General features: G+C 58.5%; 1 protein-coding gene and 1 long non-coding RNA gene across 2 annotated transcripts in view; both read right to left on the bottom strand.

Annotated features, from left to right (window-relative positions):
* Nucleotides 1-1,453: 1,453 nt before the first annotated feature.
* The window catches only part of LOC132341365 (kallikrein-14-like), a 21,640-nt gene continuing 183 nt past the window's right edge, over nucleotides 1,454-22,910 (bottom strand). Inside the window, exons 2-6 of the mRNA XM_059872862.1 lie at nucleotides 21,341-21,427; nucleotides 10,554-10,716; nucleotides 7,591-7,838; nucleotides 4,755-4,891; nucleotides 1,454-1,744 (exon numbers count right to left, since the gene is read on the bottom strand). Coding sequence (XP_059728845.1) covers nucleotides 1,589-1,744; nucleotides 4,755-4,891; nucleotides 7,591-7,838; nucleotides 10,554-10,716; nucleotides 21,341-21,425 — 789 coding nt within the window. The 5' untranslated portion in view covers nucleotides 21,426-21,427 and the 3' untranslated portion in view covers nucleotides 1,454-1,588. The remainder of the gene's footprint in view (nucleotides 1,745-4,754; nucleotides 4,892-7,590; nucleotides 7,839-10,553; nucleotides 10,717-21,340; nucleotides 21,428-22,910) is intronic.
* LOC132341366 (uncharacterized) lies at nucleotides 12,955-13,718 on the bottom strand. Its single transcript, XR_009490159.1, has 3 exons — nucleotides 13,621-13,718; nucleotides 13,313-13,537; nucleotides 12,955-13,263 (listed from the first exon to the last, which is right to left on the bottom strand). It is a non-coding gene; the product is annotated as an uncharacterized LOC132341366 (long non-coding RNA).

Raw genomic sequence — 22,910 nt, 5'->3', positions numbered from 1 at the left:
ATCCCAGTTCACATCTCTCAGGGTTTTTTCAATTTTTTCTTTATTTCCCCCCCAAAATCCCCGGTCACTGCTGGTCACTGCTGGTCACCGGTCACTGGTGGTCACCGGTCAGTGGTGGCCACTGGTCACTGCTGGTCACCAGTCACTGGTGGCCACTGGTCACTGCTGGTCACCAGTCACTGGTGGCCACTGGTCACTGCTGGTCACTGCTGGTCACTGCTGGTCACCGGTCACTGGTGGTCACCGGTCAGTGGTGGCCACTGGTCACTGCTGGTCACCAGTCACTGGTGGCCACTGGTCACTGCTGGTCACTGCTGGTCACTGCTGGTCACTGCTGGTCACTGCTGGTCACCGGTCACTGCTGGTCACTGCTGGTCACTGGTGACCACTGGTCACTGGTCACTGCTGGTCACTGCTGGTCACTGCTGGTCACTGCTGGTCACTGGTCACTGCTGGTCAGTGCTGGCCACTGGTCACTGGTCACTGCTGGTCAGTGCTGGCCACTGGTCACTGGTCACTGCTGGTCACTGCTGGTCACTGCTGGTCACTGGTCACTGCTGGTCACTTGCAGTCACTGGTCACTGGTGGTTACTGGCGGTCACCGGTGGTCACTGGTCGCTGGTGGTCACTTGAGGTCACCGATGGTCACTGGTGGTCACTGGTCACTGCTGGCCACTGGTCACTGGTGGTCACTGCTGGTCACTGCTGGTCACTTGCAGTCACTGGTCATTGGTGGTTACTGGCGGTCACTGGTGGTCACCGATGGTCACCGATGGTCACTGGTGGTCAATGGTCACTGCTGGTCATTCCCAGTCACTGGTGGTCACTGGTCACCGATGGTCACTGGTGGTCACTTGAGGTTTCTGATGGCCAATGGTCACTGGTGGTCACCGATGGTCACTGGTGGTCACTGGTGGTCAATGGTCACTCATGGTCATTCCCAGTCACTGGTGGTCACTGGTCACCAATGGTCACTGGTGGTCACTGGTCAGTGGTGGTCAGTGGCAGTCACTGGTGGTCACTGGTGGTCACTGGTGGTACTGGTCACTCCTGGTCAATGCTCACAGTTGGTCACTCCTGGTCACTGGTGGTCACTGGTCGCTGGCTGCTGTTGGTCACTGGTGGTCACTGGTGGTCACTCCCGGTCCTTGGTGGTCACTCGTGGTCACTGCTGGTCACCCCTGGTCACTGCTTGTCACTTGTGGTCACTGCTGGTCACTCCCGGTCACTGGTCATTGGTCACTGGTCACTGCTGGTCACTGCCGGTCACTGGTCACTGTGGTCACTGCTGGTCACTTCTGGTCATTGGTCACTCCTGGTCACTGCTGGTCACTGTTGGCCACATCTGGTCACTGTTGGTCACTGCTGGTCACTGCTGGTCACTGTTGGTCACTGCTGGTCACTGCTGGTGACTGTTGGTCACTCGCGGTCACTGCTGGTCACTGCTGGTCACTGCTGGTCACTGCTGGTCAGTGCTGGTCACTGGTCACTGGTCACTGGTCACTGCTGGTCACTGTTGGTCACTGGTCACTGGTCACTGTTGGTCACTGCTGGTCACTGCTGGTCACTCCTGGTCACTGCCGGTCCCTCATTGGCCGGTGCCGATGACGCGGCGGATCCAGGGCGTGGCCCGGCAGACGTTGCTGTACACGCCGGGGTTCCCGCGCTGGCCGCACACGGCCAGGCCCCAGGAGACCACGCCCTGCAGGTACCCCCCGCACACCAGGGGCCCACCTGAGTCACCCTGCAACAGGTGAGAGACAGGTGAGGGACAGGTGAGACACCTGAGACACCTGGGATACACCTGGGATACACCTGGGACAGGTGAGCACATGGCCAGGCCCAAGGAGACCACGCCCTGCAGGTACCCCCCGCACACCAGCGGCCCACCTGAGTCACCCTGCAACAGGTGAGAGACAGGTAAGGGACAGGTGAGACACCTGAGACACCTGGGATACACCTGGGATACACCTGGGATACACCTGGGATACCCCTGGGACAGGTGAGCACATGGCCAAGCCCCAGGAGACCACGCCCTGCAGGTACCCCCCACACACCAGCGGCCCACCTGAGTCACCCTGCAACAGATGAGACAGGTGAGAGACAGGTAAGGGACAGGTGAGACACCTGAGACACCTGGGATACACCTGGGATACACCTGGGACACACCTGGGATACACCTGAGATACACCTGGGATACACCTGGGATACACCTGGGATACACCTGGGATACACCTGGGATACACCTGAGATACACCTGGGATACACCTGGGATACACCTGGGATACACCTGGGATACACCTGGGATACTCCTAGGATACACCTGAGATACACCTGGGATACACCTGGGATACACCTGGGATACACCTGAGATACACCTGGGATACACCTGGGATACACCTGGGATACACCTGGGATACACCTGAGATACACCTGAGATACACCTGGGATACACCTGGGATACACCTGGGATACACCTGGGATACACCTGAGATACACCTGGGATACTCCTAGGATACACCTGAGATACACCTGGGATACACCTGGGATACACCTGGGACACACCTGGGATACACCTGGGGCACACCTGGGATACTCCTGGGATACACCTGGGATACACCTGGGATACACCTGAGATACACCTGGGATACACCTGAGATACACCTGGGATACACCTGGGATACACCTGAGATACACCTGGGATACACCTGGGATACACCTGGGATACACCTGGGACACACCCGGGATACACCTGGGACACACCTGAGGCAGGTGAGCGATACCTGAGATACACCTGGGATACACCCAAGGACACACCTGGCACACACCTGGCACACCTGGCAGGAGTACACGTCACCCTGGGGCACACCTGGGGCAGACCTGGGACACACCTGGGGCACACCTGGGGCACACCTGGGGCACACCTGGCAGGAGCCGACGCTGCCCTGGGGCACACCTGGAGCACACCTGCACACACCTGGGGCACACCTGGGCACCCCTGGACTCACCTGGCAGGAGTCGACGCCACCCTGGGGCACACCTGGGGCACACCTGCACACACCTGGGGCACACCTGGGGCACACATGCACACACCTGGGCACCTCTGGACTCACCTGGGGCACACCTGCACACACCTGGGGCACACCTGCACACACCTGCAACACCTGGGGCACCCCTGGACTCACCTGACAGGAGTCGACGTCACCATGGGGCACACCTGGGGCACACCTGCACACACCTGGCACACCTGGGGCACACCTGGACTCACCTGGCAGGAGTCGACGCCGCCCTGGGGCACACCTGCGCACACCTGCACACACCTGCACACACCTGGGGCACACCTGCACACACCTAGGGCACACCTGCACACACCTGGGCACCCCTGGACTCACCTGGCAGGAGTCGACGCCGCCCTGGGGCACACCTGCACACACCTGGGGCACACCTGCACACACCTGCAACACCTGGGGCACCCCTGGACTCACCTGGCAGGAGTCGACGCCACCCTGGGGCACACCTGCACACACCTGGGGCACACCTGGGGTACACCTGCACACACCTGGGCACCCCTGGACTCACCTGGCAGGAGTCGACGCCGCCCTGGGGCACACCTGGGGCACACCTGCACACACCTGCACACACCTGGGGCACACCTGCACACACCTGGGGCACACCTAGGGCACACCTGCACACACCTGGGCACCCCTGGACTCACCTGGCAAGAGTCGATGCCGCCCTGGGGCACACCTGGGGCACACCTGCACACACCTGGCACACACCTGCACACACCTGGGGCACACCTGCACACACCTAGGGCACACCTGCACACACCTGGGCACCCCTGGACTCACCTGGCAGGAGTCGACGCCGCCCTGGGGCACACCCGGGGCACACCTGCACAGACCTGCACACACCTGGGGCACACCTGCACACACCTGGGGCACACCTGCACACACCTGCACACACCTGGGCACCCCTGGACTCACCTGGCAGGAGTCGACGCCGCCCTGGGGCACACCTGCACACACCTGCACACACCTGGGGCACACCTGCACACACCTGGGGCACACCTAGGGCACACCTGCACACACCTGGGCACCCCTGGACTCACCTGGCAGGAGTCGACGCTGCCCTGGGGCACACCTGGGGCACACCTGCACACACCTGGCACACACCTGAACACACCTGGCACACACCTGGGGCACCCCATGACTCACCTGGCAGGAGTCGATGCTGCCCTGGGGCACACCTGCACACACCTGGGGCACACCTGCACACACCTGGCACACCTGGGGCACACCTGCACACACCTGCACACACCTGCACACACCTGAACACACCTGGGCACCCCTGGACTCACCTGGCAGGAGTCGACGCCACCCTGGGGCACACCTGGGGCACACCTGCACACACCTGGCACACCTGGGGCACACCTGGGGCACAACTGCACAGACCTGGGGCACACCTGGGCACCCCTGGACTCACCTGGCAGGAGTCGACGCCGCCCTGGGGCACACCTGGGGCACACCTGCATACACCTGCACACACCTGGGGCACACCTGCATACACCTGCACACACCTGGGGCACACCTGCACACACCTGCACACACCTGGGGCACACCTGCACACACCTGAACACACCTGGGCACCCCTGGACTCACCTGGCAGGAGTCGACGCCGCCCTGGGGCACACCTGCACACACCTGGGGCACACCTGCACACACCTGAACACACCTGGGCACCCCTGGACTCACCTGGCAGGAGTCGACGCCGCCCTGGGGCACACCTGCGCAGAACATGTTGCGGGTGACGGCGCTGCCGTAGGCGCGGGCGCACTGCTCGGGCCCGAAGGTCTGCACCTGCGCGCACTGCAGGTCCCGCGGCAGCTTGGCTGCACAGGTGGGACAGGTGAGGGACAGGGGAGGGTCAGGGGAGGGTCAGGGGAGGGACAGGTGAGGGTCAGGGGAGGGACAGGTGAGGGACAGGAGAGGGTCAGGGGAGGGACAGGTGAGGGTCAGGGGAGGGACAGGTGAGAGAGAAAAACAAACAAAAAATCATCTCCATGTTTGGAACCCAAAACCGCCCGGATTTGCCCCGTTCTGGAACCCAAAACCTTCCTGGACCCGTCCAGGTGAGACAGGTGAGCTCAGGGCAGACAGGTGAGCCCAGGTGAGACTGGAAAATCCCCAAATTCCCCATTTTTGGTCAGCAGAACCCAAAACCGCCCGGATTTGCTCCGTTCTGGAGCCCAAAACCTTCCTGGACCCGTCCAGGTGTGCCCAGGTGTGCCCAGGTGTACCCAGGTGCCTCCAGGTGACTTGGTGGTGCCCCAGCCACTGATGCTGCAGCTCTGGCCCGCACAGGGACACCTGGGACACACCTGGGACACACCTGGAGCTCACCTGAGACCCTCCCTGATCCCCCCCAGGTGTGCCCAGGTGTGCCCAGGTACCTCCAGGTGACTTGGTGGTGCCCCAGCCGCTGTCGCTGCAGTTCTGCCCTGCCCGGGGACATCTGGGACACACCTGGGACACACCTGGAGCTCACCTGGGGCTCACCTGAGACCCCACCTGAGCTCTCACCTGGTCTCCATAAAGAGTTCCACTAACCTCACCTGAGACCCCACCTGAGAACACACCTGGCAACCCAACTGGGGCTCACCTGGAGCTCACCTGAGACCCTCCCTGATCTCCCCAGGTGTGCCCAGGTACCTCCAGGTGACTCAGTGGTGGGTGCCCCAGCCGCTGATGCTGCAGTTCTGCCCTGCCCGGGGACACCTGGGACACACCTGGAGCTCACCTGGAGCTCACCTGAGACCCCACCTGAGCTCTCACCTGGTCTCCATAAAGAGCTTCACTAACCTCCCCTGAGACCCCACCTGAGAACACACCTGGGACACAGCTGGGACACACCTGAGACCCTCCCTGACCCCCCCCAGGTGTGCCCAGGTACCTCCAGGTGACTCGGTGGTGCCCCAGCTGCTGACGCTGCAGTTGTGCCCCGCCTGGGGACACCTGGGACACACCTGGGACACACCTGGGGCTCACCTGGGGCTCACCTGAGACCCCACCTGAGCTCTCACCTGGTCTCCATAAAGAGCTCCACTAACCTCACCTGAGACCCCACCTGAGAACGCACCTGGGAACCCAACTGGAGCTCACCTGGAGCTCACCTGAGACCCTCCCTGATCCCCCCCAGGTGTGCCCAGGTGTGCCCAGGTACCTCCAGGTGACTTGGTGGTGCCCCAGCCGCTGACGCTGAAGTTCTGGCCTGCACAGGGACACCTGGGACACACCTGGGACACACCTGGGACACAACTGGGACACACCTGGGACACAACTGGGGCTCACCTGAGCCCCCACCTGAGCTCTCACCTGGTCTCCATAAAGAGCTCCACTAACCTCACCTGAGAACACACCTGAGAACACACCTGAGAACACACCTGGCAACCCAACTGGGGCTCATCTGGAGCTCACCTGAGACCCTCCCTGACCCCCCCCAGGTGTGCCCAGGTACCTCCAGGTGACTTGGTGGTGCCCCAGCCGCTGATGCTGCAGTTCTGCCCCGCCCGGGGACACCTGGGACACACCTGGGACACACCTGGAGCTCACCTGGAGCTCACCTGAGACCCCACCTGAGCTCTCACCTGGTCTCCATAAAGAGCTCCACTAACCTCACCTGAGACCCCACCTGAGAACACACCTGGGAACCCAACTGGGGCACACCTGGAGCTCACCTGAGACCCTCCCTGACCTCCCCAGGTGTGCCCAGGTACCTCCAGGTGACTTGGTGGTGCCCCAGCCGCTGATGCTGCAGTTCTGCCCTGCCCGGGGACACCTGGGACACACCTGGGACACACCTGGGGCTCACCTGAGACCCCACCTGAGCTCTCACCTGGTCTCCATAAAGAGCTCCACAAACCTCACCTGAGACCCCACCTGAGAACACACCTGGGAACCAACTGGGGCACACCTGGAGCTCACCTGAGACCCTCCCTGATCCCCCCCAGGTGTGCCCAGGTGTGCCCAGGTACCTCCAGGTGACTTGGTGGTGCCCCAGCCGCTGATGCTGCAGTTCTGCCCCGCCCAGGGACACCTGGGACACACCTGGGACACACCTGGGGCTCACCTGAGACCCTCGCTGACCTCCCCCAGGTGTGCCCAGGTACCTCCAGGTGACTTGGTGGTGCCCCAGCCACTGACGCTGCAGCTCTGGCCTGCACAGGGACACCTGGGACACACCTGGGACACACCTGGGACACACCTGGAGCTCACCTGGAGCTCACCTGAGACCCTCCCTGACCCTCCAGGTATGCCCAGGTACCTCCAGGTGACTTGGTGGTGCCCCAGCCGCTGATGCTGCAGTTCTGCCCCGCCCGGGGACACCTGGGACACACCTGGGACACACCTGGGACACACCTGGGGCTCACCTGAGACCCCACCTGAGCTCTCACCTGGTCTCCATAAAGAGCTCCACTAACCTCACCTGAGACCCCACCTGAGAACACACCTGGCAACCCAACTGGGGCTCACCTGGAGCTCTCCTGAGACCCTCCCTGACCCCCTGGCGTGCCCAGGTGTGCCCAGGTACCTCCAGGTGACTTGGTGGTGCCCCAGCCGCTGATGCTGCAGTTCTGCCCCGCCCGGGGACACCTGGTGGCCAGGCGGATTTTCTTGACGCGCGGCCCGAAGCGCACAGGTGCGTCCAGGTGCAGCAGCATGAAGTCGTTGTCGTTGCGGCGCGGGTTGTAGCCGGGGTGCACCTGGAGGCGCGAGACGCGGCGCACCTGGCCCGTACCTGCCCGCAAGGTGTTGGTGCCGATCAGCACCTGCAGCTCCCTGCAAGGACAGGTGAGACAGGTGAGATGGGACAGGTGACACAGGGGAGATGGGACTGGTGACACAGGTGAGATGGGACAGGTGAGATGGAGCTCTATGGACAGGTGACACAGGACAGGTGAGCGCACCTGGCCCGTACCTGCCCGCAAGGTGTTGGTGCCGATCAGCACCTGCAGCTCCCTGCAAGGACAGGTGAGACAGGTGAGAGGGATCTCCATGGGACAGGTGAGCACAGGAGAGGTGACACAGGACAGATGACACAGGACAGGTGAGATGGGACAGGTGAGATGGAGCTCTATGGACAGGTGACACAGGACAGGTGAGATGGGACAGGTGAGATGGAGCTCTATGGACAGGTGACACAGGACAGGTGAGATGGGACAGGTGAGATGGAGCTCTATGGACAGGTGACACAGGACAGGTGAGATGGGACAGGTGAGATGGAGCTCTATGGACAGGTGACACAGGACAGGTGAGATGGGACAGGTGAGATGGAGCTCTATGGACAGGTGACACAGGACAGGTGACACAGGGCAGGTGAGATGGAGCTCTATGGACAGGTGACACAGGACAGGTGAGATGGAGCTCTATGGACAGGTGACACAGGACAGGTGACACAGGGCAGGTGAGATGGAGCTCTATGGACAGGTGACACAGGACAGGTGAGCACACCTGTCCCGTACCTGCCCGTGTGTGTGTAACCTATCCCAGGTGTGCCCAGGTGTGCCAGGCGTGCCCTCACCTGATTGGCTGCCGGCAGTGGGCGGCTGTCAGCGCCCATTGGGCCCCCAGGTGTGCCCAGGTGTGTGTGTAACCTGTCCCAGGTGTATCCCAGGTGTGCCCAGGTGTGCCAGGTGTGCCCTCACCTGATTGGCTGCCTGCAGTGGGCGGCGGTCAGCACCCACCGGGCCCCCAGGTGTGCCCAGGTGTGTGTGTAACGTATCCCAGGTGTGCCCAGGTGTGCCCAGGTGTGTGTGTAACGTATCCCAGGTGTGCCCAGGTGTGCCCAGGTGTGCCCAGGTGTGCCCAGGTGTGTGTCTAACCTGTCCCAGGTGTGCCCAGGTGTGTGTGTAACCTGTCCCAGGTGCGCCCAGGTGTGTGTGTAACCTGTCCCAGGTGTGCCCAGGTGTGCCCAGGTGTGCCCAGGTGTGCCCAGGTGTGTGTGTAACCTGTCCCAGGTGTGCCCAGGTGTGCCCAGGTGTGTGTGTAACCTGTCCCAGGTGTGACCAGGTGTGTGTGTAACCTGTCCCAGGTGTGCCCAGGTGTGTGTGTAACCTGTCCCAGGTGTGCCCAGGTGTGCCCAGGTGTGTGTGTAACCTGTCCCAGGTGTGCCCAGGTGTGTGTGTAACCTGTCCCAGGTGTGCCCAGGTGTGCCCAGGTGCGCCCAGGTGTGTGTGTAACCTGTCCCAGGTGTGCCCAGGTGTGCCCAGGTGTGCCCAGGTGTGTGTGTAACCTGTCCCAGGTGTGCCCAGGTGTGCCCAGGTGTGTGTGTAACCTGTCCCAGGTGTATCCCAGGTGTGCCCAGGTGTGCCAGGTGTGCCCTCACCTGATTGGCTGCCGGCAGTGGGCGGCGGTCAGCACCCACCGGGCTCCCAGGTGTGCCCAGGTGTGCCCAGGTGTGTGTGTAACCTGTCCCAGGTGTGTCCAGGTGTGCCCAGGTGTGCCCAGGTGTGTGTGTAACCTGTCCCAGGTGTGCCCAGGTGTGCCCAGGTGTGTGTGTAACCTGTCCCAGGTGTGCCCAGGTGCCCCCAGGTGTGCCCAGGTGTGTGTGTAACCTGTCCCAGGTGTGCCCAGGTGCCCCCAGGTGTGCCCAGGTGTGTGTGTAACCTGTCCCACGTGTGCCCAGGTGTGCCCAGGTGTGTGTGTAACCTGTCCCAGGTGTGCCCAGGTGTGCCCAGGTGTGTGTGTAACCTGTCCCAGGTGTGCCCAGGTGTGCCCAGGTGTGTGTGTAACCTGTCCCAGGTGTGCCCAGGTGCTCCCAGGTGTGCCCAGGTGTGTGTGTAACCTGTCCCAGGTGTGCCTAGGTGTGCCCAGGTGTGCCCAGGTGTGTGTGTAACCTGTCCCAGGTGTGCCCAGGTGCCCCCAGGTGTGCCCAGGTGTGTGTGTAACCTGTCCCAGGTGTGCCCAGGTGTGTGTGTAACCTGTCCCAGGTGTGCCTAGGTGTGCCCAGGTGTGCCCAGGTGTGTGTGTAACCTGTCCCAGGTGTGCCCAGGTGCCCCCAGGTGTGCCCAGGTGTGTGTGTAACTTGTCCCAGGTGTGCCCAGGTGTGTGTGTAACCTGTCCCAGGTGTGCCTAGGTGTGCCCAGGTGTGCCCAGGTGTGTGTGTAACCTGTCCCAGGTGTGCCCAGGTGCCCCCAGGTGTGCCCAGGTGTGTGTGTAACCTGTCCCAGGTGTGCCCAGGTGTGTGTGTAACCTGTCCCAGGTGTGCCTAGGTGTGCCCAGGTGTGCCCAGGTGTGTGTGTAACCTGTCCCAGGTGTGCCCAGGTGCCCCCAGGTGTGCCCAGGTGTGTGTGTAACTTGTCCCAGGTGTGCCCAGGTGTGTGTGTAACCTGTCCCAGGTGTGCCCAGGTGTGCCCAGGTGTGTGTGTAACCTGTCCCAGGTGTGCCCAGGTGTGCCCAGGTGTGCCCAGGTGTGTGTGTAACCTGTCCCAGGTGTGCCCAGGTGTGCCCAGGTGTGTGTGTAACCTGTCCCAGGTGTGCCAGGCGTGCCCTCACCTGATTGGCTGCCGGCAGTGGGCGGCGGTCAGCACCCACCGGGCCCCCACGAGGCTCCCCCCGCAGAGGATCTGCCCCCGCTTGGTCAGGGCCACCTGGAAGGGGCGCTGGGCCACCGAGCAGGGCCGGCCCCCGATGATCCGCGACTCGTCCTCCTCGGGAACTGGGGGGAAAAACGGGGAAAACGGGAAAAACGGTGAGAAAATGGGGAAATTTGGGGGGAAAATGGGGAAAAAATGGGAAAGAATGGGGGGAAATGGGAAAAAATGGGGGAAAAAATGGGGGAAATGATCCGCGACTCGTCCTCCTCGGGAACTGGGGGGAAAACGGGGAAAACGGGAAAAATGGTGAGAAAATGGGGGAATTTGGGGGGGAAATGGGGAAAAAATGGGGAAAATGGGGAAAAATGGGGGAAATGGGGAAAAAATGGGGAAAAAAATGGGGAAAAAATGGGGGAAATGGGGAAAAAGGGGAAAAAATGGGGAAAAAATGGGGAAAATGGGGAAAAATGGGGGAAAATGGGGAAAAAATGGGGAATAAATGGGGGGGAAATGGGTGGAAATGGGAAATGATCCAAGACTCGTCCTGCTCGGGAACTGGGGTGAAAAACGGGGAAAACGGGAAAAACGGTGAGAAAATGGGGGAATTTGGGGGGAAATGGGTAAAATGGGGAAAATGGGGGAAAATGGGGGAAAATGGGGAAAAATGAGGGAAAATGGAGAATAAATGGGAAAAAATGAGGGGAAATTGGGAATGATCCACGACTCGTCCTCCTCGGGAACTGGGGGGAAAAACAGTGAAAACGGGAAAAACGGTGAGAAAATGGGGGAAAATGGGGGGAAATGGGGGGAAAATGGGGAATAAATGGGAAATGATTCACGACTCGTCCTGCTCGGGAACTGCAGGGGGAAATGAGCTGGGTGTGGCCAGATTCCCTCACCTGCCCAGGTGAGCTGGGTGTGGTCAGGGTCTCACCTGTCCAGGTGGGGTCAGGGTCCCTCACCTGCCCAGGTGAGCTGGGTGTGGTCAGGGTCCCTCACCTGCCCAGGTGAGCTGGGTGTGGTCAGGGTCCCTCACCTGCCCAGGTAAGCTGGGTGGAGTCACGGTCTCACCTGTCCAGGTGGGGTCAGGGTCCCTCACCTGCCCAGGTGAGCTGGGTGGAGTCACGGTCTCACCTGCCCAGGTGAGCTGGGTGTGGTCAGGGTCTCACCTGTCCAGGTGGGGTCAGGGTCCCTCACCTGCCCAGGTGAGCTGGGTGTGGTCAGGGTCCTTCACCTGCCCAGGTGAGCTGGGTGTGGTCAGGGTCCCTCACCTGCCCAGGTGAGCTGGGTGGAGTCACGGTCTCACCTGCCCAGGTGGGGTCAGGGTCCCTCACCTGCCCAGGTGAGCTGGGTGTGGTCCAATCTCACCTGCCCAGGTGAGCTGGGTGTGGTCCAATCTCACCTGCCCAGGTGAGCTGGGTGTGGTCAGATCTCACCTGCCCAGGTGAGCTGGGTGTGGTCAGGGTCCCTCACCTGCCCAGGACATTCCAACCACACCCAGGTGGGGCAAGAGTGAGCTTGGGGCCACCTGGGGCCACCTGGGGGAAGGGACTCCTTGACCACCTGGACCCTGAGACCACCTTGGCCATGGTCACCTGGACCTGTGACCACCTTGGCCATGGTCACCTGGACATGTGACCACCTTGGCCATGGTCACCTGGACCCTGTGACCACCTTGGCCATGGTCATCTGGACCCTGAGACCACCTTGGCCATGGTCACCTGGACCCTGTGACCACCTTGGCCATGGTCACCTGGACCTGTGACCACCTCGGCCACGGTCACCTGGACCCTGAGACCACCTTGGCCATGGTCACCTGGACCCTGAGACCACCTTGGCCATGGTCACCTGGACCCTGTGACCACCTTGGCCATGGTCACCTGGACCCTGTGACCACCTTGGCCATGGTCACCTGGACATGTGACCACCTTGGCCATGGTCACCTGGACCTGTGACCACCTTGGCCATGGTCACCTGGACCTGTGACCACCTTGGCCATGGTCACCTGGACCTGTGACCACCTTGGCCATGGTCACCTGGACATGTGACCACCTTGGCCATGGTCACCTGGACCCTGTGACCACCTTGGCCATGGTCACCTGGACCCTGTGACCACCTTGGCCATGGTCACCTGGACCCTGTGACCACCTTGGCCATGGTCACCTGGACATGTGACCACCTTCACTCTCTGACCACCTGGACCTTGGGATCACCTTGAACCTGTGACCACCTTGACCACAACAGCCTGGACTGTGACCACCTTGACCATGACCACCTGGACTTTGTGGCCACCTTGACCATGTGACCACCTGGACCTTGTGACCACCTTGGCCATGGTCACCTGGTCCTTTGGGCCACCTGGACCCTGTGACCACCTGGACCCTGTGACCACCTTCACTCCCTGACCACCTGGACCTTGGCATCACCTTGACCATGACCACCTTGACCACCTTGACTCTGTGACAACCTGGACTTTGGGACCACCTTGACCATGATCACCTGAACCTTGTGACCACCTTGACAGTGACCACCAGGACCTGTGACCACCTGGACCTTGGAACCACCTTGAGAGTGACCGCCAGGACCTGTGACCACCTGGACCTTGGAACCACCTGGACCTGTGACCACCTTCACCACTTCGAGAGTGACCACCTGGACCCTGTGACCACCTGGACCTTGGGACCACCTTGAGAGTGACCACCTGGACCCTGTGACCACCTGAACCCTGTGACCACCTTGAGTGACCACCTGGACCTTGGAACCACCTGAACCTGTGACCACCTTGACAGTGACTACCTGGACCTTGGGACCACCTGGACCTGTGGCCACTTGAACCTGTGACCACCTTGACCACTTCAAGAGTGATCACCTGGACCACCTGAATCCTGTGACCACCTTGAGAGTGACCACCTGGACCTTGGAACCACCTGGATCTGTGACCACCTTGAGAGTGACCCACCTTGACCCTGTGATCACCTGAACCTTGGAACCACCTGGACCTTGGAACCACCTGGATCTGTGACCACCTTGAGAGTGACCACCTGGACCTGTGACCACCTTGATGATGATCACCTGAACCCTGTGACCACCTTGAGAGTGACCACCTTGACCCTGTGATCACCTGAACCTTGGAACCACCTGGACCTTGGGACCACCTGGACCTTGGGACCACCTGAACCTTGGAACCACCTGGACCTTGGGGCCACCTGGACCTGTGACCACCTGAACCTTGGAACCACCTGGACCTTGGGGCCACCTGGACCTGTGACCACCTGGACCTGTGATCACCTGGACCTTGGAACCACCTTGAGAGTCACCACCTGCACCTGTGCCCACCTGGACCCCGTGCCCACCTGGAGGCCCCACCCCCTGTCCCGGTGCCCCTCCCCCAGGTGCGGTGTCCCAGGTTGGGCCATCGGCCCCGCCCGACTGGTGGGACTGGTTTGGACTGGTGGGGGTGGGGGTGGGGAACCTGCCCGGCTCTGGAATCCGGAACTCCTCCCACGGACGGTGGGGACATCCTGCAGGAGCTCTGCTCCCACCTGAGCTCACCTGGCTACACCGGAGCTCACCTGGCTCCACCTGAGCTCACCTGGTCCTGCCTGAGCTCACCTGAGCTCACCTGGTCCCACCTGAGCTCACCTGGTCCCACCTGAGCTTACCTGGTCCTGCCTGAGCTCACCTGGTCCTGCCTGAGCTCACCTGAGCTCACCTGGTCCTACCTGACCCCACCGGAGCTCACCTGGCTCCACCTGAGCTCACCTGGTCCTACCTGACCCCACCTGAGCTCACCTGGTCCCACCTGAGCTCACCTGGCTCCACCTGAGCTCACCTGGTCCTGCCTGAGTTCACCTGAGCTCACCTGGTCCTACCTGACCCCACCTGAGCTCACCTGGCTCCACCTGAGCTCACCTGGTCCTACCTGAGCTCACCTGGTCCTGCCTGAGCTCACCTGGTCCTACCTGACCCCACCTGAGCTCACCTGAGCTCACCTGGTCCTACCTGAGCCCACCTGCTCCCATCTGAGCTCACCTGGCTCCACCTGAGCTCACCTGGTCCTGCCTGAGCTCACCTGGTCCTGCCTGACCCCACCTGGTCCTACCTGGTCCCACCTGAGCTTACCTGGTCCTGCCTGAGCTCACCTGGTCCCACCTGAGCTCACCTGGTCCTGCCTGACCCCACCTGAGCTCACCTGGTCCTGCCTGACCCCACCTGAGCTCACCTGGTCCTGCCTGAGCTCCCCTGACCCCACCTGAGCTCACCTCGTCCCACCTGAGCTCACCTGGTCCCACCTGAGCTTACCTGGTCCTGCCTGAGCTCACCTGGTCCTGCCTGACCCCACCTGGTCCTGCCTGAGCTCACCTGAGCTCACCTGGTCCTGCCTGACCCCACCTGGTCCTGCCTGAGCTCACCTGAGCTCACCTGGTCCTACCTGATCCCATCTGAGCTCACCTGGCTCCACCTGAGCTCACCTGGTCCTGCCTGAGCTCACCTGGCTCCACCTGAGCTCACCTGGTCCTACCTGGTCCCACCTGGTCCCACCTCAGCTCACCTGGTCCCACCTGATCCCACCTGATCTCACCTGGTCCCACCTGGTCCTACCTGAGCTCACCTGATCTCACCTGCCCCCACTTGGTCCCACCTGAGCTCCCCTGGTCCCACCTGAGCCCACCTGAGCTCACCTGGTCCCACCTGAGCTCACCTGGTCCCACCTGAGCTCACCTGGTCCCACCTGGTCCCACCTGAGCTCACCTGGTCCCACCTGAGCTCACCTGATCCCACCTGGTCTCCCACCTGAGCTCACCTGGTCCCACCTGAGCTCACCTGGTCCCACCTGGTCCCACCTGAGCTCACCTGGTCCCACCCGGATCAGGTGGAATCCCAGTGGTCACTGCTGGTCATTCCCACAGGAAAAGCTCTCCTGGGAATTCTCCGGCCACTGCGAGCACCTGGACAGCGACCACCTGGACAGGGACCACCTGGACAGTGACCACCTGGACAGGGACCACCTGAACAGTAACCACCTGGAGAGTGACCGCCTGGACAGCGACCACCTGGACAGGGACCACCTGAACAGTAACCACCTGGACAGTGACCGCCTGGACAGCGACCACCTGGACAGGGACCACCTGGACAGCGACCACCTGGAGAGCGACCACCTGGAGAGTGACCACCTGGAGAGTGACCACCTGGACAGTGACCGCCTGGACAGCGACCACCTGGACAGGGACCACCTGGACAGCGACCACCTGGACAGGGACCACCTGGACAGCGACCACCTGGACAGTGACCACCTGGACAGCGACCACCTGGAGAGTGACCACCTGGACAGGGACCACCATGACCCTCTGACCACCTGGACAGCGACCACCTGGACAGGGACCACCTGGACAGGGACCACCTGGACAGGGACCACCTGGACAGGGACCACCTGGACCCTCTGACCACCTGGACAGGGACCACCTGGATAGTGACCACCTGGACAGTGACCACCTGGACAGCGACCACCTGGACAGCGACCACCTGGACAGCGACCATCTGAACCTTGACCACCTTGACCATGAGCACCTGGACACTGACCACCTTGGCAGTGACCACCTGGAGCTTGGGACCACCTTGACACCTTGACCATGAGCACCTGAACCCTGTGAGCACCTTGACCATGAGCACCTTGAGAGTGACCACCTGGACCTTGGGACCACCTTGACCACCTTGAGAGTGACCACCCTGACCATGACCTCCCTGAGAGTGACCACCTGGACCCTGTGACCACCTTGAGTGACCACCTGGACCTTCTGGCCACCTGGACGCTCTGACCACCCTGAGAGTGACCACCTCGAGTGACCACCTGGACCTTGAGGCCACCTGAACCCTCTGACCACCTCGAGAATGACCACCTTGACCTTGTGAGCACCTTGACCGTGACCACCTGGGCCTGTGAGCACCTTGACCATGACCACCTTGAGAGTGACCACCTGGACCTTGGGGCTGCCTTGACCACCTTGAGAGTGACCACCCTGACCATGACCTCCCTGAGAGTGACCACCTGGACCCTGTGACCACCTGGACCCTCTGACCACCTTGAGTGACCACCTGAACCTTTAGGCCACCTGGACGCTCTGACCACCCTGAGAGTGACCACCTGGACCCTGTGACCACCTTGAGTGACCACCTGAACCCTGTGACCATCTTGAGTGACCACCTGGACCCTGTGACCACCTTGAGTGACCACCTGGACCTTAAGGCCACCTGAACCCTCTGACCACCCTGAGAGTGACCACCTGAACCTTGGGGCCACCTTGAGTGACCACCTGGACCTTGGGGCCACCTCAAGTGACCACCTGGGCCCTGTGACCACCTTAAGTGACCACCTGGACCTTGGGACCACATGACCACCGACCTTGACCCCCTGTCCACCTTGACCACCTTGAGAGTGACCACCTTGACCATGACCTCCCTGAGAGTGACCACCTGGACCCTGTGACCACCTGGACCCTCTGCCCACCCTGGGAGGGACCACCTGGACCCTGTGACCACCTTGACCACCTTGAGAGTGACCACCTGGACCCTGTGACCACCTGGACCACCTCGAGAGTGACCACCTTGACCCTGTGACCACCTTGACCATGACCACCTGGACCCTGTGACCACCTTGAGTGACCACCTGGACCTTTAGGCCACCTGAACCCTCTGACCACCCTGAGAGTGACCACCTGAACCTTGGGGCCACCTCGAGTGACCACCTGGACCCTCTGACCACCTTAAGTGACCACCTGGACCCTGTGACCACCTCGAGTGACCACCTGGAGCCCTGGAGAGTGGCCGGGGCCTGTGGGGAGGCCCCGCGGGGTTTGGGGGGGTCCCGAGTGGGAGCGGCGGATTTGGGGTGAGAAACGCCGGGCTGGGGCCGGGAGATCCCGGGAATCGCGGCCGGAGCCCTCCGGGAACTCCCCAAAACTCCAAAATCCCAAAAACCCAAAAACCCAAAAAACCCCAAACCCAAAAATCCCAAACCCTAAAACCTGAAAACCCCAAAAACCCAAAAAACCCCAAAACCCAAAATCCCAAACCCCAAAACCCCCAAAGCCCAAACCTCAAAACCCGAAAACCCCAAATCCCAAAAACCCCCAAACCCCAAACCCCAAAATCCCCAAAATCCCAAACCCCAAAACCTGAAAGCCCCAAAAACCACCCAAAAACCCCAAACCCCAAAATCTCAAACCCCAAAACCCCCAAAGCCCAAACCTCAAAACCCGAAAACCCCAAATCCCAAAAAACCCCAAACCCCAAAATCCCCAAAATCCCAAACCCCAAAACCCGAAAGCCCCAAAAACCACCCAAAAACCCCAAACCCCAAAATCTCAAACCCCAAAACCCCCAAAGCCCAAACCTCAAAACCCCAAAACCCCAAACCCCAAAATCTCACACCCCAAAACCCCCAAAGCCCAAACCTCAAAACCCCAAAACCCCAAAACCCCAAAAAACCCCAAACCCAAAAATCCCAAACCCAAAACTCCACAAACCCCAAAATCCCAAACCCCCAAATCTCAAACCCCAAAACCCCCAAAGCCCAAACCTCAAAACCCCAAAACCCCAAAAAACTCCAAACCCCAAAACCCCACAAACCCCAAAACCCCAAACCCCAAAATCCCAAATCCTAAAACCGAAACCCCCAAATCCAAAAACGCCAAAAATCCCAAAACCCCAAATCCCAAATCTCCAAATCCCAAAAACCCCAAAGTGCAAACATCAAACCCCTCAAATTGCCAACCACAAAAACCCCAAATCTCCCCAACCCCAAAAACCCCAAACCCCAAATCCCAAACCCCAAAATCGCAAAACCAAACCCTGAAACCCCAAAAACCCCAAATCCCAAAAATCCCAACCCCAAAACCCCCAAGCCCCAAAACCCCAAACCCCGAGTTCCCCAAAAACCCCAAAGAAACAAAATCCCCAAAAACCCCAAATCCCAAAAACCCCAAATTCCAAACCCCAAAATCCCAAAAATCCCAAACCCCAAAATCCCAAATCCCAAACCCCAAAACCAGAGTTCCCCAAAAACCCCAAAAGCCCAAAATCCCAAAATCCCAAATCCCAAAAACCCCAAATCCCAAACCCAGAGCTCCCCAAAAACCCCAAAAACCCAAAATCCCCAAAAACCCCAAATCCCAAAAACCCCAAATTCCAAACCCCAAAATCCCAAAAATCCCAAACCCCAAAATCCCAAATCCCAAACCCCAAAACCAGAGTTCCCCAAAAACCCCAAAAGCCCAAAATCCCAAAATCCCAAATCCCAAAAACCCCAAATCCCAAACCCAGAGCTCCCCAAAACCCCAAAAACCCAAAATCCCAAATTCCAAAAACCCCAAATCCCAAAAACCCCACATCCCAAAACCCCAAAATCCCAAACCCGGAATTTCCAAAAACCCCAAAAACCCCAAACCCCAAAATCCCCAAATCCCAAAAACCCCAAAAATCCCCAAATCCCAAAATCCCAAAAATCCCAAATCCCCAAATCCCAAAACCCCAAAATCCCAAACCCGGAATTCCCAAAACCCCAAATCCCTGAAATTCCCTCAATCGCTCCCCAAAACCCCAAAGAATTCCCCAAAATTCCCGGAATATTTGGAGAAATTCCCCCAAATTCCCAAAATATTCCCCCAAATTCCCCCAAATTCCCCTAAAATTCCCCTAAAATTCCCCAAAATTCCCAAAATTCTCAAAATTCCCAAAACCTTCCCCAAACTCCCGAAAAATTCCTTAAAACCCCAAAACAATTCCCAAAATTAAAAAAAAATCCCCAAATTCCCAAAGAATTCCCAAAATTCCCCCAAAAATCCTCAAAATTCCCCTAAAATTCCCAAAATAATTCCTGAAATTCCCCCCAAAATTCCCCCAAAAAATCCCCAAAATTCCCTAAAAAATTCCCTAAAAAATCCCCAAAATTTCCCAAAAAATTCCCCCAAAAGATCCCCAAAATTTCCCAAATAATTCCCAAAAATCCCAAAAAAATCCCCCCCAAAATCCCCCAAAATCCCCCAAAAATTCCCTAAAAAATCCCCAAAATCCCCCCAAAAAATCCCCCCCAAAATTCCCCAAATAATTCCCTAAATTCCACAAAATTCCCCAAATAATTCCTTAAATTCCCCTAAAAAATCCCCCAAATCCCCTAAAAAATCTCCCAAAAATCCCCAAAATTCCCCCAAAATCCCCAAATCCCCCCCAAAAAATCCCCAAAATCCTCAAAATTCCCCCAAAATTCTCCAAATAATTCCTTAAATTCCCCTAAAAATTCCCCAAAAACCCCCAAAATTCCGAAATTCCCGAAATAATACCCTAAATTCCACAAAATTCCCGAAATAATTCCTTAAATTCCCCTGAAAATTTCCACAAAATTCCCAAAAAAATTCCCCAAAATTCCCCAAAAATCCCCAAAATTCCCCCCAAAAATCCCCAGAATTTCCCCCAAATATCCCCTAAAAATTCCCCCAAAATTCCCCAAAAAATTCCCCAAAATTCCCCCCAAAAAATCCTCAAAAATTCCCCAAAATTCAAATTCCCCCCAAATCCCCCAAAATTCCCTAAAAATCCCCCCAAAAATCCCCAAAAATCCCCCAAATTCCCCAAAAAATTCCCCAAAAAATTTCCCCAAAAAATCCCCAAAATTTCCCAAATAATTCCCAGAAATCCCCAAAATTTCCCCAAAAACTCCCTTAAAATCCCCCAAAAAATCCCCAAAAAAATCCCCAAAATTTCCCCCAAAAATCCCAAAAAAATTCCCAAAATTTCCCCAAAAAATCCCCAAAAAATTCCCCCAAAAATCCCCAAAAAATCCCCAATATTCCCCCAAAAATCCCCAAAATTTATCCAAAAATCCCCCAAAATCCCCAAAAAATGCCCCAAAATTCCCCAAAATCCCCTAAAAATTCCCCAAATTCCCCAAAATTCCCAAATAATTCCCCTAAAATTCCCAAAAATTCCCCCAAAATCCCCCCAAATCCCCCCAAAATCTCCAAAATTTCCCAAATAATTCCCAAAAATCCCCAAAATTTCCCCAAAATTCCCCCAAAAAATCCTAAAATTCCCCCCAAAATTCCCCAAAATTCCACAAAATTACCCCAAATAATCCCCAAAATTCCACAAAATTACCCCAAAATTCCCCCCAAAATCCCCTAAAAATTCCCCCAAAAATTCCTCAAAATTCCCCCCAAAAATTCCCCAAATAATCCCCAAAATTCCCAAAAAAATTCCCCAAAAATCCCCAAAAAATTCCCCAAAAATCCCCCAAAAATCCCCCAAAAAATCCCCCAAAATTCCTCCAAAAAATCCCCTAAATTCCACCAAAAATCCCATAAATTCCCCCAAAATTCCCCAAAATTCCCCCAAAATTCCCAAATAATTCCCCTAAAATTCCCCAAAATTCCCCCAAAATTCCCCAAAAAATCCCGAAAATTCCAAAAAAAATCCCCCAAAGATCCCCAAAATTTTCCAAATAATTCCCCTAAATTCCCCTAAAAAATTCCCCAAAAATCCCCAAAATTCCCCCCAAAAAATCCTGAAAATTCCCAAAACCATTCCCCTAAAAATCCCGAAAATTCCCCCAAAAATTCCCCTAAAAATCCCCAAAATTCCCCAAATAATTCGCCAAAATTCCCCAAAATTCCCCCAAAAAATCCCCAAAATTCCCCAAAATCCCCCCAAAATCCCCCCAACCCCCCCAAATCCCCCCTCCCCTCCCCCACTCACGCTCGGTGCCGCTCCCCGCGCTCGCGCCGGGCAGGAGGAGGAGGAGGAGCAGCGGGGGGGGGAGGCCGAAGGCTCCGGGAGCCATTCCTGAAAACACACCGGCAGCCAGCGGGTTAAAGGGGCGGGGCCACCCCGGGGAGGGGCGGGGTCACCGCATGGGGGCGGGGCCACCGCCGGGGAGGGGCGGGGCCGCGCTCCAGGGGGGAATTTTGGGGGAATTTTGGGGATTTCGGGGGGAAATTTGGGGGTTTTGGATCCAGGTGAGATCCAGGTGAGATCTGGGGGGGATTTGGGGGGAATTTTTGGGAATTTGGAGGAATTTTAGGGGATTTTAGGGGAATTTGGGGGGAATTTTTTGGGGTTTGGTGAGATCCAGGTGAGATCCAGGTGAGATCCAGGTAGGTCCAGGTGAGATCCAGGGGGGTCCAGGTGAGATCCAGGTGGGATTTGGGGAAATATTTGGGGGAATTTTTTGGGGGGGATTTTGGGAGCCAGGTGAGATCTGGGGGAAATTTTGGGGGAATTTTGGGGGAATTTTGGGGGAATTTTTGGGATTTTGGGGGAATTTTTTGGATTTTAGGGGAATTTTGAGGAAATTTTGGGGGGTTTGGGAGCCAGGTGAGATCCAGGTGAGATTTGGGGGGAATTTTTGGGATTTTTGGATCCAAGTGAAATCCAGGTAAAATCCAGGTGAGATTTTGGGGAATATTGGGGAATTTGGGAGCCAGGTGAGATCCAGGTAAAATCCAGGTGGGATTTTGGGATTTAGGGAGAATTTCCTGGCTCAGACTCACCTGGATCAGAACTCACCTGGCTCAGGGCTCACCTGGCTCGGGGCTCACCTGGATCAGACTCACCTGGATCAGACTCACCTGGATCGGGGCTCACCTGGATCGGGGCTCTCCTGGCTCAGGGCTCTCCTGGCTCGGGGCTCACCTGGCTCGGGGCTCACCTGGCTCAAGGCTCACCTGGCTCACCTTGCTCAGGGCTCACCTGGATCAGACTCATCTGGCTCGGGGCTCACCTGGCTCGGGGCTCACCTGGCTCAAGGCTCACCTGGCTCACCTTGCTCAGGGCTCACCTGGATCAGACTCATCTGGCTCGGGGCTCACCTGGCTCACCTGGATCAGACTCACCTGGATTGGGGCTCACCTGGATCAGACTCACCTGGCTCACCTGGATCAGACTCACCTGGATCAGACTCACCTGGCTCACCTGGATCAGACTCACCTGGCTCGGGGCTCACCTGGTTGGGACTCACCTGGCTGGGACTCACCTGGACCAGACTCACCTGGCTCGGGGCTCACCTGGCTCGGGGCTCACCTGGATCAGACTCACCTGGATCAGACTCACCTGGATCAGGGCTCACTTGGACCAGACTCACCTGGCTCGGGGCTCACCTGGATCAGACTCACCTGGCTCGGGGCTCACCTGGCTCAGACTCACCTGGATCGGGGCTCTCCTGGCTCGGGGCTCACCTGGATCAGACTCACCTGGATCAGACTCACCTGGCTCACCTTGCTCAGGGCTCACCTGGATCAGACTCACCTGGCTCGGGGCTCACCTGGAT

The sequence above is a fragment of the Haemorhous mexicanus genome, chromosome 39 (assembly GCF_027477595.1).
Source record: "Haemorhous mexicanus isolate bHaeMex1 chromosome 39, bHaeMex1.pri, whole genome shotgun sequence".
Classification (NCBI taxonomy): Eukaryota; Metazoa; Chordata; class Aves; order Passeriformes; family Fringillidae; genus Haemorhous; species Haemorhous mexicanus.
The sequence above is the reverse complement of the archived record's forward strand: the minus strand, read 5'-3'. Positions and strand labels throughout refer to the sequence as shown.